General features: G+C 37.7%; 1 protein-coding gene across 49 annotated transcripts in view; it reads right to left on the bottom strand.

Annotated features, from left to right (window-relative positions):
* The window catches only part of PTK2 (protein tyrosine kinase 2), a 360,020-nt gene that overhangs the window by 107,336 nt on the left and 237,908 nt on the right, over positions 1 to 14,776 (bottom strand). For 22 of the 49 annotated variants that reach the window (XM_035276540.3, XM_078353066.1, XM_078353091.1 and 19 more), the window contains 2 exons: positions 3,218 to 3,274; positions 229 to 326 (listed from right to left, as the gene is read on the bottom strand). In XM_035276540.3, coding sequence (XP_035132431.1) covers positions 229 to 326; positions 3,218 to 3,274 — 155 coding nt within the window. Of the gene's footprint in view, positions 1 to 228; positions 327 to 1,431; positions 1,453 to 3,217; positions 3,275 to 8,514; positions 8,533 to 9,646; positions 9,731 to 14,776 lie in introns of all 49 variants that reach the window. The other 27 variants (XM_035276524.3, XM_078353054.1, XM_078353046.1 and 24 more) reach the window with 5 other exon arrangements.

Below are 14,776 nucleotides of genomic sequence, written 5' to 3'. Positions count from 1 at the left end.
CTGAATATGCCAAGTAAAAGATATTTATCAAGATATTATATCTTTTGTAATTATAATATATAAAAATTTTGGTTTCTGAATATGCCAAGCACAAGCTGATATTTATAAGATATATCTTCTGTAAATATTAATACCTAGAAGAACTAAGGACTCATGAAGATGAAAAAAGCAATTTAAACTTAAATAGCCAAAATTAGTGTAGTTGCTTGGTAGTCTTAAAAGACTTACTGGACTGATATAAACGCCTTGATGTACATCTCCAAATTGGCCTTCTCCAATACATCGTCCAAGTTCTATTCTTTCTCTTTGAATCTCATAATCTCTGGCTGCAAAACATAATTCACACATCATTAAATACTTACTGCTCCAAATATAGAAATAACACTTGACATATTTCTTGATCATCCATAAATACAAGTTTCATCTGTGGCACATCAATCTAGGAAAATGCTTTAAACAGGGTGGAATTCTCTTAAACAGTATTTTAACAGGAATTTATGTAATTAGTAATGGTATTAGAAGAACTATCAAAACAGTGAGTTCTACTAAAGGTAGATATTTTTCATGTTGTTCCTAGGAGTTTTAAAATTTCTGATTTATTTTATATCTATTTGATAGTTTTCTAAATAATCGCTCCAACTATTAAATTATATGCTTAATTATTAAGAACTATTAGCTTAGGTATTAATATATGAAGGCTATAAAAGCATAGTTATTTAAAGCAATTATTTTACAAATAACTACAGTTTGTAAATATGGAAGTAATATATAAAATTATGTCATAAGAAAACTTTATATTTTGAAAGTTTAAGAGTTTTCCACTTCATGATAATCCTATCTCTATATTACTTATGGAGCTAAAAGAGTTTAAAGAGGTAGGTTCTAAGAACTAATTTCAAAATCAGATGGCTCAGAATCAAGGTTGGACATATCAACATTATAAATCATAAATATTTTTTACTTTTGAGACCATGTGTCTCAATATATTATTATAATTTATATAAAAATTGATTATTTAGGTTTTTGAGGCACATGGAAAGAAAATGCCCAATAGGAATATAATAGTTTCAATTACAACTCATTTAGTTACTTGGTATTTTGATTTATTTCAGTTAAGAAACTCATCTCCATAGGTTATCACATATATATTCCACTAGTATAATCACCAATGAAATACACCAAGAGCCAGATATTTTTACATGTTCCCCCTGGTTTATCAAATTATAAGTACAGAACGTTCAACCCAAAATTTAGGTAGTTATTTTCCTCTTTAAAATCACTTTAGCCAGTAGTTCCACTGATTTAACAGTATGAGTAAACCAATGACAAATAGTTTAAAAATAAAAGTTAACCAAAAACTGAAACATCCCACTATCACTCCAGAGGTGGCAATTGCAAGCAAATGCAGTTAATTTAAAGGAATCCTGTTACCTTCATCTATTCCATAGCTTTCTGTATTGCAATTAAGAGAGAAAAAAAATTGAAGACCTTGCTTAGAAATAACTAATAGCAATTAGGTTAAAAATACAAACTTGAAAAGAATATTTCAATTATACTTAATTTTTAAAATATTTTAAGCACAAACACGAATTTAAAAAAAGAACTAAATATACGTAAAAACTAAATATCCTCAAGTTTACTCAATGTTAGTTAAACAATGCTTTTAAGTTCCTATCTCATCTATTACTTATTTTTTGTGGGATATGAATGAAAGCCATGTTGAACATTTACCACTCAACTATAAATAATAAATATATAAATAAAAATGGGATCATCTGCAGGAATGTACAAGTGACTATATGGCTAATCAAACAAGTAAGGAAGTTTTTTTTTCCTCCCTGAGACAGGGTCTCACTCAGTTGCTCATGCCAAAGTACAGTGGTGCAATCAGGGCTCACTGCAGCCTCGACCTCACAAGCTCAAGCAATCCTTGCACTTCAGCCTCCTGAGCAGCTGAGACAACAGGCGTGTGCTACCATGCCTGGCTAACTTACTTATTTATTTTTTTTGTAGAGATGGGATCTTGTTGTGGTTACCTGGGTTGTTAATACACTCTTAGACTTGAACAGTTCTCCTGCCTCTATCTCCCAAATTGCTGAGATTACAGATGGGAGCCACCATGCCCGGCCAAAAAGTTAAACCTAAGTTTAAACATTTTTTCCATATTGATGCTGGCAATCAAAATGTATACACAAGTTTCAGCTCTGGCCTCTTTTGAATCACTCTCTATTGAAGAAGCTCTTGAAAGGGGTCCACCAGGCAAAGCGCACACCTGACAAGCAACATTGGGTAGTTTCTCTGCATTTTGGTAATGCTTCCTTAACGTAAACAGAAAATCCAAATAAGAATATTTATACAATAGAATAAGGCACCTGTAACATTTATTTTACAAATATATATAGCTGTACTGAAATCAGGACATTCAAGATTTTGAATTAACTACTAAGACTTCTGAGGACTCTTTAAAAGGTAGGTTTAATTTTTTTTTATATTCAAGTCCATACTGTGTGGAAAATTTTAAAAATTAAAATAAGAAAATAAAATTAAAAATAATTTTTTATGCAAATAAAATTTCAAGAGTTTGTCTAATTTAAGATCTGGAGTCTACATACTCCAACACGAGACCTACGATTTTCCTTAATTAACAAGCTACCCAGCACGAAGAGATGTAGCATCTTGACATTTCCAGGCTGAATAAAGGTTAAGAATTCTGTTTCTCTCCCCATACCTCCCACCCCTGAGGTGTACAGATTGACAATGGTTAGAAGCTATTAGTCAATGGCAACAAAGAATAAACAACTTCAAGGGGAAGACGCAAATCTTTGAATATATGTGTGTGAATGTGTGGGTATATATGTGTGTGTATGTATGTGTGTGTATACACACACATTCACACACATATATACTTAACTAATAATACTAATTTTCTACAGATAGAAAATACCCTCATCAATAAAGGTTCTATTATGATACAGCCAGAAAACAAGATTACAAAAATCCTCTAACTAAACATTATTACAGACATTTGAGTTTTAGGCTTCTCACCTTAGAGTGGGCACATGTAATATAGAATGGTAAAAGCTGAAAAGAGTATTTCTGTTCAGCACCCAAGGAACTATAAAAAATGGCTCTAAAAAGACAGTAAGAATCAAAAACTTTTAAATGCAAGGAGGTATCTGTGAAGTCTGAGCAAGAACAAAATAAGAAATGTACTTACTTGAGGGCATGGTGTAAGTATCTTCTTCATCTATAATCTCAGCATAATCATCTGTCTCTGTAGGAAAAGAAACATATCTGTTGAAAGAGGTGAAATATCTGACCTCCTGGTATTTCACATAATTAAAATAGGCAAATCAGTCTGCTTAAATCCTCTAATCCTGCTGAAATATTCTTAAAACACTATTACTCAAATTTTGCTCATACATGAGTCATTTATGGAAATAAAAGTGACATCATTGTCCAATATGTTATAATACACAGACTTGTTTATCAGAGAGCAAACAGGGCTAACAGAGAAAGCCCTTGTAAAAAACAGAAAGACATGAAACAACTATGTATATGCTTCAAATTAACCAATCTGTACCATCTGCAAAACTCTTCCTCAACTACACCAAATACATGTTTTAAACTACAATTGTCTACTGGCATTTCTTCAAATAAGACTGGTATCTCCAAAACACAGTATGTGATTTTATTAACAATTAGTCTTGAGAACACAATCTGCATGGAACCTTGAGAAAATAATGGCAGTCCCATTTTTTAGATTAACTGTGCTAATTCATTCCATTTGCTCAGGGTTGAGAAATATAACCCAGTAATTTATTTCCTAACTTTTAAACTCAGATATCCCAAGAGTAGGCATTATTGTCAAAAGGGTAAAAGATCTTAAAAAAAAAAAAAGCATATTAAATAAAGAATAAGCAGCATATTAAAATGAGGATATCTGTATCATGTCAAGAAGTTCCAATGTTTCTACTGACTCCTTTGGGCAATATAGCAACTTAAAAGTCCACCAGTATATTAATGGGAAATTTAAAAATACCCATCTGAAGAAAACAGTCACTCATATAGGTAACAACTACACTGAAAAATCATTTCAGCCCTGTCTTTTTTCTCTTTCTAAAAAAAGAAAAATCTTTAGTTGCTCCATGTATAAGGGTTTTAACTGCTAGGCCATTCTCATGAGTCATAAGAGTAGGGACAGTACTTTGTGATGCATCTTTTCCAAGGAGCTCTATTTTGATATTTTGACCTGGCATCCCTGTTTAACACCAGAGAAACTAAAAGCTACAAGTTCTTGCTTCTATGCTGCCTTATTATTGCATTCAGATATTAAAGGTATAGAATTGAAAGAAAACAGAGAATATATGTGGTTTACAGTCACTAGGATATCTATCATTCCACATACTACTATGGTAATGACTGAGATCAAATCTACAAATGGAAGAATTCACTTATTATGTAATCATCATTGAAAGTGATTACAGTAAAATAAAAAAGCTTTGCAAGCAGAACATAACACAAATCAATTCTCTTTAAGACAGTTATTATTTGTAAACTATTCCTAAGTCCTATATGACAGGTGGATAATCTAAATTATTCTTCTGTGTTTATAAGTGGTAATACTCATAACATTAAAAAAGTTTTAACAGACTCGAAATCGTACATTATTTTATTTCTGGACTTCTCCCTCTTAATCTGTTTTCAGGGAATACTAAGAACATTAAATTGGCATCTGTAGGCCTATAGCTCTGCTTCTGTGTAAGATGGCTTATCAAAAGACCCTATGAAAGAAAATTTGGGGATGGAAGGGAGCTGCTAACACACTTGCAACAACAAAAAAACTAAGCAAGAGAAGAATCTACTCTAATAGCTAAGGCAACAGAAGCCACACAAATGGCCATTTGCAATCATTTCTCTTTGGATTCCATAATTTAACATGCTCAATTTTGTGATGCTCTGCTGAGAAAATGAATGCAACTAAAGCTGCTTTTCCACACAACAGCCCTAGCACCCTCACTGCCTCCTTTTATATAAAGCATGTGCCTTTAGAAGTAAGACACATGGGTTGGCCCTGCTGCAGCAGGATTTTGGGAGAGAGCACCACTCAAACTCTGAACCTCTGCTTCCCTGGCCCCATTTGCCCTGTTCTCCAACTTGCCGAAGAGTCTCAACAACCCTGCATGTAGCTCGTGGTGTTACTAAGTAGATGGTCTGCACTTGTCACCATAGGTACCAAAGCTTCATATGGCTGCAGGGCTTCATTAAAAGCCTGTTCAGAAGCCCATGTCTATCAGGTGACAGGTGTCTATCGCCTTAATGAAGAAGGGCATAAAGCTGCTGCTAACAGCAGTGACGGTGACCTCCAACTGAGGGCTTTACCATGCACTAAAGCTTATGTTGGCCCAGAGCCAATTTTGGTTTTAGCCATCTATTCAAAGATCTCTCCTCAAACTAATTTGCCCCATCCCATTGTTCTTCATCATGTTCCTTGACTCATTTTCCTCATTACCTATAACCACCTGGTATAATTTTGTTTCCTGTGAACTGTATGCCCACCCCTCCAGAATGGAATAACCACCAGAGTGAAACCTTCATGTATCTTGCTCACTACTATGTCCTCAGCAGCTAAAACAGTGCCAAGCACAGAGAAGGTCCTCAAGAAACATGCTAAACCAAACGAATGAATGCACTGCAGCAATCAGTAAAGGAAGTCTATACCCCTAGGAAACTCAGGCAAAGGATTTAATCTGTGTGAGGCATCAAAGAAGTGAACAGCAGAGCTGCAATACATGCAACAAAAACCACAAGCACATTTGGGGGAACCTGATTGAGCTTTGGAAAGTCACTTCACCTGGCAATGCTTCAGCTGTGCCCTCGTGGGTAAAATAACATCCACCTTGTAGGGTTGTTATGAGGATTACAGAAGACACAACAAACAGCTGAGATGTGCCCTGCACATAAAAGATCATCAAGAAACAGTAGCTACTCTTATTGTTTTGCTTCTTCTGAGGGCTCTCTGAAAGAAACCTGGCAGTTGAGGGTCTACGATTTTTGTGTGCTGATATTCTCAGTCAGTCTTTTCAGTTTGACAGCAGTCTTTCAAGGACTGTCTCATTTTATAGAATCCTCAGGAGAGATACCAACCTCCAAAATAATTGTGAAGGAGTAAAAGTAAATAGGCTGATATATATCGGGCTAGCACACATTAAGTTGCATGCATTTCAATTAATTCATATAATCACAAGAGAAAAACCTGTAAATTTTTTTTTTTTTTTTTTTTTTTTTGAGCTGTGTGAGTTCTACATAAAATCTTTGGGGATGTATCAAAGCTGTATGGGAATTACTTATATTTGGGGTGCAGGTGTGTATACTCTGATGCAATGTGAACAGAGAACTCAGGGAGTAAAATCAACAATGTTGCAGGTACATGGATCTGCAAAAGTTTATAATCTTTATATATAAGTTTTCAAGTGGTAACACCTAGTGTATACTTCCAAGAATTCTTCTCTTTTCTTTTTTTCTTTTTTTGAGACAGGGTCTTGCTCTGTCACCTAGGGTGGAGTACAGGGGTGCAATCCTGACTCACTACAGCTTTCAGCCCCTAGACTTAAGTGATCCTCCCAGATCACTCTCCCAAATAGCTGGGACTGCAGGCACACACCATCATATCTGCTAATTTATTGTACATTTGTAGAGATGGAATTTTGCCATGTTGCCCATGCTGGTCTTGAACTCCCGGGCTCAAATGGAATCCCAGAATGCTGGGATTTGGTCTGAAAGAGTCTGGCAGCTGAGGGTCTAGGATTTTTGTGTGCTGATACTTTCAATCTTTTTGGTTTGACAGCAGTCCTTTGAGGACTGTTTCATTTTATAAAACCCTCAGTAGAGATACCAACCTCTAAAATAATTGTGGAGTAAAAATAAATAGGCTAATATATAATTATCACCCTAGATTTAATTCAAAAGATAAGAAAAATATAAAGTAAAAAGGAAACAGGTTCAAAGACTTGGGCACAAATGAAGATAGGTCTGCATTCTATATTTAATAATAACAATGACTACTAATCCCATTATTAAGGGCTTACCATATACTAGATGCTGTTATAAATAATTACATATATTGTCATTTAATCCTCAGCAAAATTCTTTGAGGTTGTACTATGATCAACACCCCTATTTCACAGGCAAGAAACTGCTGCATACAAAAACAAGTGGGCCATATTTGGCCCATGGGCCTTACTGAACAAGACCAAGTGACTACCCTTAAGGCTCAGCTTACTCACCTGTAAAACGGGTTTAAGTACCCTTGCCCTGGCTAATTCATAGCATAGAAAAATCAATGGGTGGGGAAAATACATGAAAATGTTTGCAGACATTTATCTAAATTTTGATGCTTATACAGAGTAATCCTCACAACAACCACTTGAGATCTCTCCCAGATGAAGACCCAAGAGATGAAGCAATTTGCTTATGATCCTTCAGCTAGTCAGTTGCTGACTGGATGGGGCTGTGGAAAAAGGGCAAGGCTGGATCCTAAGACCTAACCACTTCCATCCAGCAGCCTTAGTGTCTCTGTTACTCCTTTGATTATCAGTTTTCTCACCTGCAAAACAGTGAGGACCATACCCAGTGATATTCTGACTGACTGCTGAGAGTCCGAAAAGTGCCCATGTGCAGAAAGCTCTCAATATTATCACAGAAGCAATCTAAAAGTGAAGCTCAAACCTCTGACTTCAAATCCCATGAAGAATATGCACTTTGAAGACCTTTTACTACAACTGTTTAGCTTATGACACTCAAGTTATCAATATCTCTCTTCTATTAACAAAAATGAAAATAGGTGAACTCTTCAGCAAAAGCATTTTAATTTAATCAGGAGGAAAAAATACAGTTCCTTCTTAATTTTAGTTTATAAAATCTTACTCCTTTAGTATAAAAGAGGATCAAGTTTCATGGAAGCAGTGTATGAAGTAGATGGGAAACATAAGACATTAAATGTAATTTAAAATTTTTAAATTTCTACCTTAAGTGCTATCCACTGTTTGAAAAAATAATTACCTTCTTGCTGATATTTCCTTAATTACGTTAGTTTCTGTGAGTCTTTAAAATCACTTTTCATTCTTTCCTTCTATTATCTCATTACCAAACTAATAATTATTACATATATACTATACTTGGAAAATAGTGTATGGATCGCTCTATCATTATAGCTTTCAAGTGTTACTCATTTTGCTTTTGACATTTTTTAAGAACTCTCAAAGTTTTAATAATGAAATATAAAAAATTTACTAGGAATACATACAACTCAAATTACTAAAATGTGATTTAAAAATTGATAGCTATCCTTTCTGTGCCAAAGCCCTAGCAATTTTTAAGATATCATTTTTGCAGACCATTTTGTACTTGGTTCTGTTGGCTCAAAAGCACATTTTGCCTTTCATTAAATACTAAATTATATTTCCATAAATAATTATCTCATAGCAGTAACACAAATGTGAAAATAAATATTACCGTCCCCACTAATTTCATCTGCAGATCCAGGTGGCATGCAAAGAAAGGGAAGTAGGGAACAGAGGGAGGGAGAAATAGGAAGGAAAAGAGGGAAGAGAGGGGAAAACACTATTAAAATTACAAGTAAATCAAAATGTAAGAAAAAAGAATTACCCCCCCACCCAGGGTTTAATTCAAAAGATGAAGAAAGATTGTAGTAGTAGTATGTATACTTGAATTTCAGGGCATTATGCCAAGTTTTAAGCTGCCAATGTATTACATGACATTACACACCAGTGTTACAGAGTGCAAACTGGATTCTGCCACACTAATCAAATTTGACTGAGTCTTACAATTAAATTTTAAAAATGGTTTCTACTTTCCTCAGAGGGAATTTGTGTCCCCTTTGATAAAAATGCAAACAAACTAGTCATTAATGTGTATGTTTAGCTATATGAAGAAAATAAACCCTCACTAAGCCCATTCCAATGAGCCAGTGGGATTTAAATATCACATGGTAGATGTAGGCCAGGTCCACTATTATAAACTGTGCGGAGCGCAGTACTTGAAGCTCTGCTAACAACTAAGGTTCTCATTTAAGTTTGCACAGAACAAATTTTGTTCTGAATAGTTTGGAGAAATTACTGTTTAAGTTATTATAAATATAAGTTTTGCTTTCCTAGAAAATGCTCCAAATGGCATAGCTGCCTTTACTATGCAGCAGCCCTAAATACCTGTCCCCAAAGCATGAAGAACAGAATAACTAGGGGGTCACTCTGACCATTCTCCTTCATTCAGTTGCATGCTATCTTAGGAAATCCATAATGCAAAAAGTGTGATCCTGCTGACCTCTGTGGGAAAACACTGAAACACCACAAATGAAACTGAGAAGCAACTTCTTGCCCTGTCATGCATTTAAAAACCAGCAGACAAACAAAAATCTATTCAAGACAGTGACCCAAAGATAGACATAAAACCTTGCCCCGACCCCAACCCCCTTATTGCTTCTGAACAATAAACAGCACATACACTAATATTCAATAAAGCTACGATCTATTCAGGATAATCTATAAGCATCGAGTTAGAGTTAGTTTCTCTGGAGTGATCTGGTTAACAGGAGAGCCTGTGCAAAAATGAGTGCAGAGTGCAGTACCCGTAGAAGGAGGATCATGGGAACAGAAGACCAAAGGGAGAAAGCGCTTGGCTTTCTTAACTTTATGTTGACAGTGACTGACTCCTTTATAAAGAGGCAAGAGAGGAAAGAAAAAAATAGAAACAAATTATTTCAATACAAAAGACAACTTCTGTTACATTTTAAGGCTTATCTATAAAAACAGATACAAAATCGCAATGCTTTTATTTTGACTATTGGCATGCCTTATTTCTTAATATGACTGACTAGAGTTTTAAAAAACATACTAATATTTAAAAATGTAATTTCCTGTAGATTAGTACTAGATACAGAAACAAGACATGAGACTCTCCCAGCTCTGTAGAACCAGCCAACTGTACAGATATTTTTCCAAATGACATTTAAAGCAAAAATCAAAGACCAATAAATAATTCAAGACTCCTGTGAACATTTAACATTGAACCATAAAGAAAAAAAATAGCAGATCTTGATTTGTGAAAGAGTTTTATGAACAACTTCCCCCAAATCATTAGCAACGACACACAGCTCTTGAGTTATATACTTTACATAAATTACCTTAACATAAAAACTGGGGATGAGGATCTTTGAAAATACAGGTTGCAAAACCTCTACTAGCATTACTGATTCATTCACTCACTCATTCATGTACTCAAAGCTAATTTTAGAGTCAAAAAGCTGGATCAGTAAGACACATTTCAGCTCTCCAGAAGCATACAGAAAAAATGAGAAAACAAGCAGCAATTACAGTGTGGCAATGGCAAGAGTGGACAAACGTGAAAGTGAAATCTAAGCAAGGGACGCAAGGATGTAGCCCTTTAAGACGTAGCAGTCAGCATATGACAGACACAGGTAACATCGACATTTAACTGCACACTCACAGAGTATCATCAAGAAAGATCAGAAGTATGGGCCCAGAAAGAACAAGGGTCAGGACTGTTTGCCCATCAACATGGTAACAATCTTATTGATACTGTCAACATATTAGGAAAAGAAATGAGAACAGAAATGCACTCGTCAGTAATATTTTTCAAATGGTATGCTTTGATCTTAGTAACATTTACTGACAATTTCATCTTATTGCTTGACTTGAAAAGACACTTTACACACTAAATTTCTGGACTTGGTATACCATGGCCCTAGAGTAAAAAGTAAAAGCATAAACTGGGCTCTCAGTTAAGAAGATGGGCCTGCAGCCTGTGTAACATAGCAAGACTCTTGTCCTTTTTAAAGCATTCAAAAATTAGCCAGGTGTGGTGTTGTGCACCTGTGGCCCCAGATACTCAGGAGGCTGAGGTAGGAGGACTGCTGGAGCTGGGAGGTAGAGCACGGACCACAGAAGCAGAGCCTCTAAACTCCAGCCTGGTGACAGAAGCAGTGTCTCGATAAAAAAGATGCGTCTGACAACTGGATGCACTGTGTGATGTGGGATGGGATTTTGGACTGGGGAAGGGAAAGATCAGGCAGCAATATTGATACGGGCCATTATTGGGATGAAATAAGAATTTGGACTATGGATAAGAGCATTTCTCCAGTGTTAAATTTCCTGATTTTGATAATTATACTCTGATCATGTAAGACAGTATCTCTGGTCTTCAGAAACACACACTGAAATGTTTATAAGAGGCACCATTTCTATAACTTGCTTTCCCATGGTTCGAGGGAAAAACTAGTAACAACAACAAAAATAACAACAAAAAAACCTATAGAGTGATAAAGTGAGCCAAAGTATAAACATATAGAACTGGAGGAAAGGACACATGAGACATCATGTTACTATTCTCACAACCATTCTCCAAGTGTAAAGTTACAGAAAAATAAAAAATACATGGAATACCAGCTCTGGAGCCAGACAGTTTGGATTCAAATACTGGCTCAATTACTTGTTCTGACCTTGGAAACATTGCTCAATTTCTGTTCCTTAGTTTTCTTATTTGTAAAATGGGGTATAACGGAAGCTACCTCCAGTAACAAGGTGGGGAGTGGATTCCACGGGATTTCCCGGGCACCTGGAACAGAGTGGCCACTCCACAAGTGCTGGCTACTCTTATTTTTCTCCTGTTCATTTCCTAACTGGACTGAATATTCTTTATACTAACTTACAAAGTGATTAAAAAAAAATTACAACTCTTACTACCAAAATTATGCCAGGTGAGGCAGATGAAGAGTTGGGAGTGGGAAAAGGGAGGTGGCACTGAAAAGCACTCAGTGAGGTACCAGAAGGCCACAGTGTCTGAGACCTCTTAGCTCATGGTAAGGGCACTGGCTTTTATTCTGAACGACGTCAAGAGCAAATGGAAGTAAGAAGAGTGACATCGTCTGTCATTTTTCAAAGGCTTCCTGGGAGCCTTCTAAAAGGGAATAGGTAGGTTTGCAATAATTTAGTTGAGAGACTGAGGTAAATATGAACCAGCGCATTCACATAGAAAGTTGGACTAGTGAGAAAAGAAAATCGCTCAGAGTGGCCTGAGGTATAGGTCTGCAAAATGTTTTAGTCCCAAAGAGGCAGGAGTGTGGGGCTTCAGTCATGCCCACCTCACCCATATCCTGCACCCAGGCCCAGAGCAATTGTTGAAAGGCATTTTGTTTTTAACTAGTGGCCTTACCCATTATCTTCACATTTTTAGAATTTATGATACAGTGTAGGAACTCTCTCTTTTCCTTTAAAAACCCACTTGTAACTGCTACTAATCAAGCATATATTCAGAGTAACTCAACCTATGTTCTGATTTGCAATCCTCAAACCTGGTCCCCCCACGATAAAAAACCTCTGTACTTAAATTATTTTGGCTCATTTTTTTTTTCTTTAGGGTGACATATCTGGCTTAAGTCCGTAGGATGTGGTGACTTCCTCCTGGACACCAGGCATTTCTCTCTCTGAAAGCAGCGCTTGGTATGAGCAGGAACCCACGGTCCCATCAGGTGTTATGGTGAGTTCTCTTCTTATTTATTTAAGGTCTACATTTTGTTTGGGCTGTTTTTCAAACCCTCTCTTTGCTTGTAGATCAAGGGCTTTGGTTTCCTGTATCTCTGGAAAGGAGGCTGAGTTAGGAGCTTTGCCTTCTCCGCCTCTGCCTAAGGGCAAGAGGTCTGGGTTATGCACTGGTCTAGCACCAGTGGTTTCACTTCTTTTGCCTAAGATTACACAGCATACATTTAAAATAGCAGCTGCTTTCTACTTCTTATAATTCAGATTTGTCTCTTCATTTCTGGCCATTCCTGTTAATTCCGAATCGAAAGATGCATGAGGGTGATTTATACTCATAAACAGCACACCTTAACCCTAAAGACATTTCTGGCCTTCGTCACTTCTGAAAGGTTCTTAAACTATGAGAAATCAAAACCTGAGCAGGTTTTTAAGGGACAACCTCCTTCAGAAATACCAGCTGGTTTTACTGGACATCCCCTTGCAAATATCTAGGAGCTTTCTACTTTTCCTGGCTGAAGTCTGATAAGAGATTTGAAAAGTATCTTAAAAGCTCCATGGTCAGAAGTCGGCTTACTTAAAAGCTGATACTCAGGCTATAATTCTTTTGGGTGTAAAAAAACATTCTGTGTTTGCCCTTTTGGATACTCTCTCTGGGATTCTTTCCCACAAACTAAAACTGCCTTTTAAATATGTTTTATCCCTGTTTGTTTCCCATCTTATTGGCATAATTTTTTGCAAAAAAACAAACAAACAAAAAAAACAAATATAAAACTCTACTGGCCTTTTAGAAAGCTTAACCTATCTCCAAACTGGCTCCTCCAAGTCTTGTTCTTCCCTCTCTTTCCATTTCTGCTCATTCCTTTTGCTACCTTTGATACCACATAGGAGACTTCGAGCAGCCCCCAGATTCCTTGAGTTGATGTGCCTCAAATTCTTTCTTGAGCCAGATCTAAGAACCATCTTTTGGGGTCTGGATCAGAATCCCTTTTAGGTAACACCATGGTATTTTCCCCTCTTTGAGGGGAACCAGGAATCAATGTAAAAGTGGGAGTCTAGGAATTGCTGGCAAGATGGCCCAATAGGAACAACTCCGGTCTGCAGCTCCCAGCCAGATTGACCCAGAAGGTGAGTGATTTCTGCATTTCCAACTGAGGTACCCGGTTCTTCTCACTGGGATTGGATAGACAGTGGGTACAGCCCAAGGAGGGCGAGCAGAAGCAGGGTGGGGCGTCTCTTCACCTGGGAAGTGCAAGGGGTTGGGAAACTCCTCCTAACCAAGGAAAGCCATCAGGGACTGTACCATGCACTCCAGCCCTGATACTGAACTCTTCCCACAGTCTTCGCAACTTACAGACCAGGAGATTCCCTCTCGTGCCTTTGCCACCAGGGCCCTGGGTTTCCAGCACAAAACTGGGTAGCTGCTGTTTGGGCAGACACCAAGCTAGCTGCAGGATTTTCTTTTTCATACCCCAGTGGCATCTGGAATGCCAGCGAGACAGAACTGTTCACTCCCCTGGAGAGGAGGCTGAAGCTAGGGAGTCAAGTGGTCTGGATTGGTGGGTCCCACCCCCACAGAACCCAGCAAGGTAAGATCCACTGGCTTGACATTTTTGCAGCCAGCACAGCAGTCTGGCTTGACCTGAGGCGCTCAAGCTTGGTGAGGGGAGGGGCATCAGCCATTGCTGAGGCTTGGGTAGGCAGTCTTACCCTTACAGTGTAAATAAAGCCGCTGGGAAGTTAGAAATGGGTGGAGCCCACCACAGCTCAGCAGGGCGGCTGTGGCCAGAGTGCTTCTCTAGATTCTCTCCAGTCTGGGCAGGGCACCTCTGAATAAAAGGTAGCAGCCCCACTCAGGGACTTAAAGATAAAATCGCTACCTCCATGGGACAGAACACCTGGGGGAAGGGGTGGCTGTGGGCACAGCTTCAGCATACTTAAATGTCCCTGCCTGGCAGCTCTGAAGAGAGCAGAGAATCTCCCAGCACAGCATTTGAGCTCTGATAAAGGACGGACTGTCTCCTCAAGTGCATCATCGGCATGTAACCTGACCAGGAGACACTTCCCAGTAGGGGCCGACAGAAACCTTATACAGGAGAGCTCTGGCTGACTTCTGGTGGGTGCCCTCTGGGACAGAATTTCCAGAGGAAGGAACAGGCAGCAATCTTTGCTGTTCTGTAGTCTCTGCTGATGATATCCAGGCAAAC

The sequence above is a fragment of the Callithrix jacchus genome, chromosome 16 (genome assembly GCF_049354715.1).
Source record: "Callithrix jacchus isolate 240 chromosome 16, calJac240_pri, whole genome shotgun sequence".
In the NCBI taxonomy this organism is placed as follows: Eukaryota; Metazoa; Chordata; class Mammalia; order Primates; family Cebidae; genus Callithrix; species Callithrix jacchus.
The sequence above is the reverse complement of the archived record's forward strand: the minus strand, read 5'-3'. Positions and strand labels throughout refer to the sequence as shown.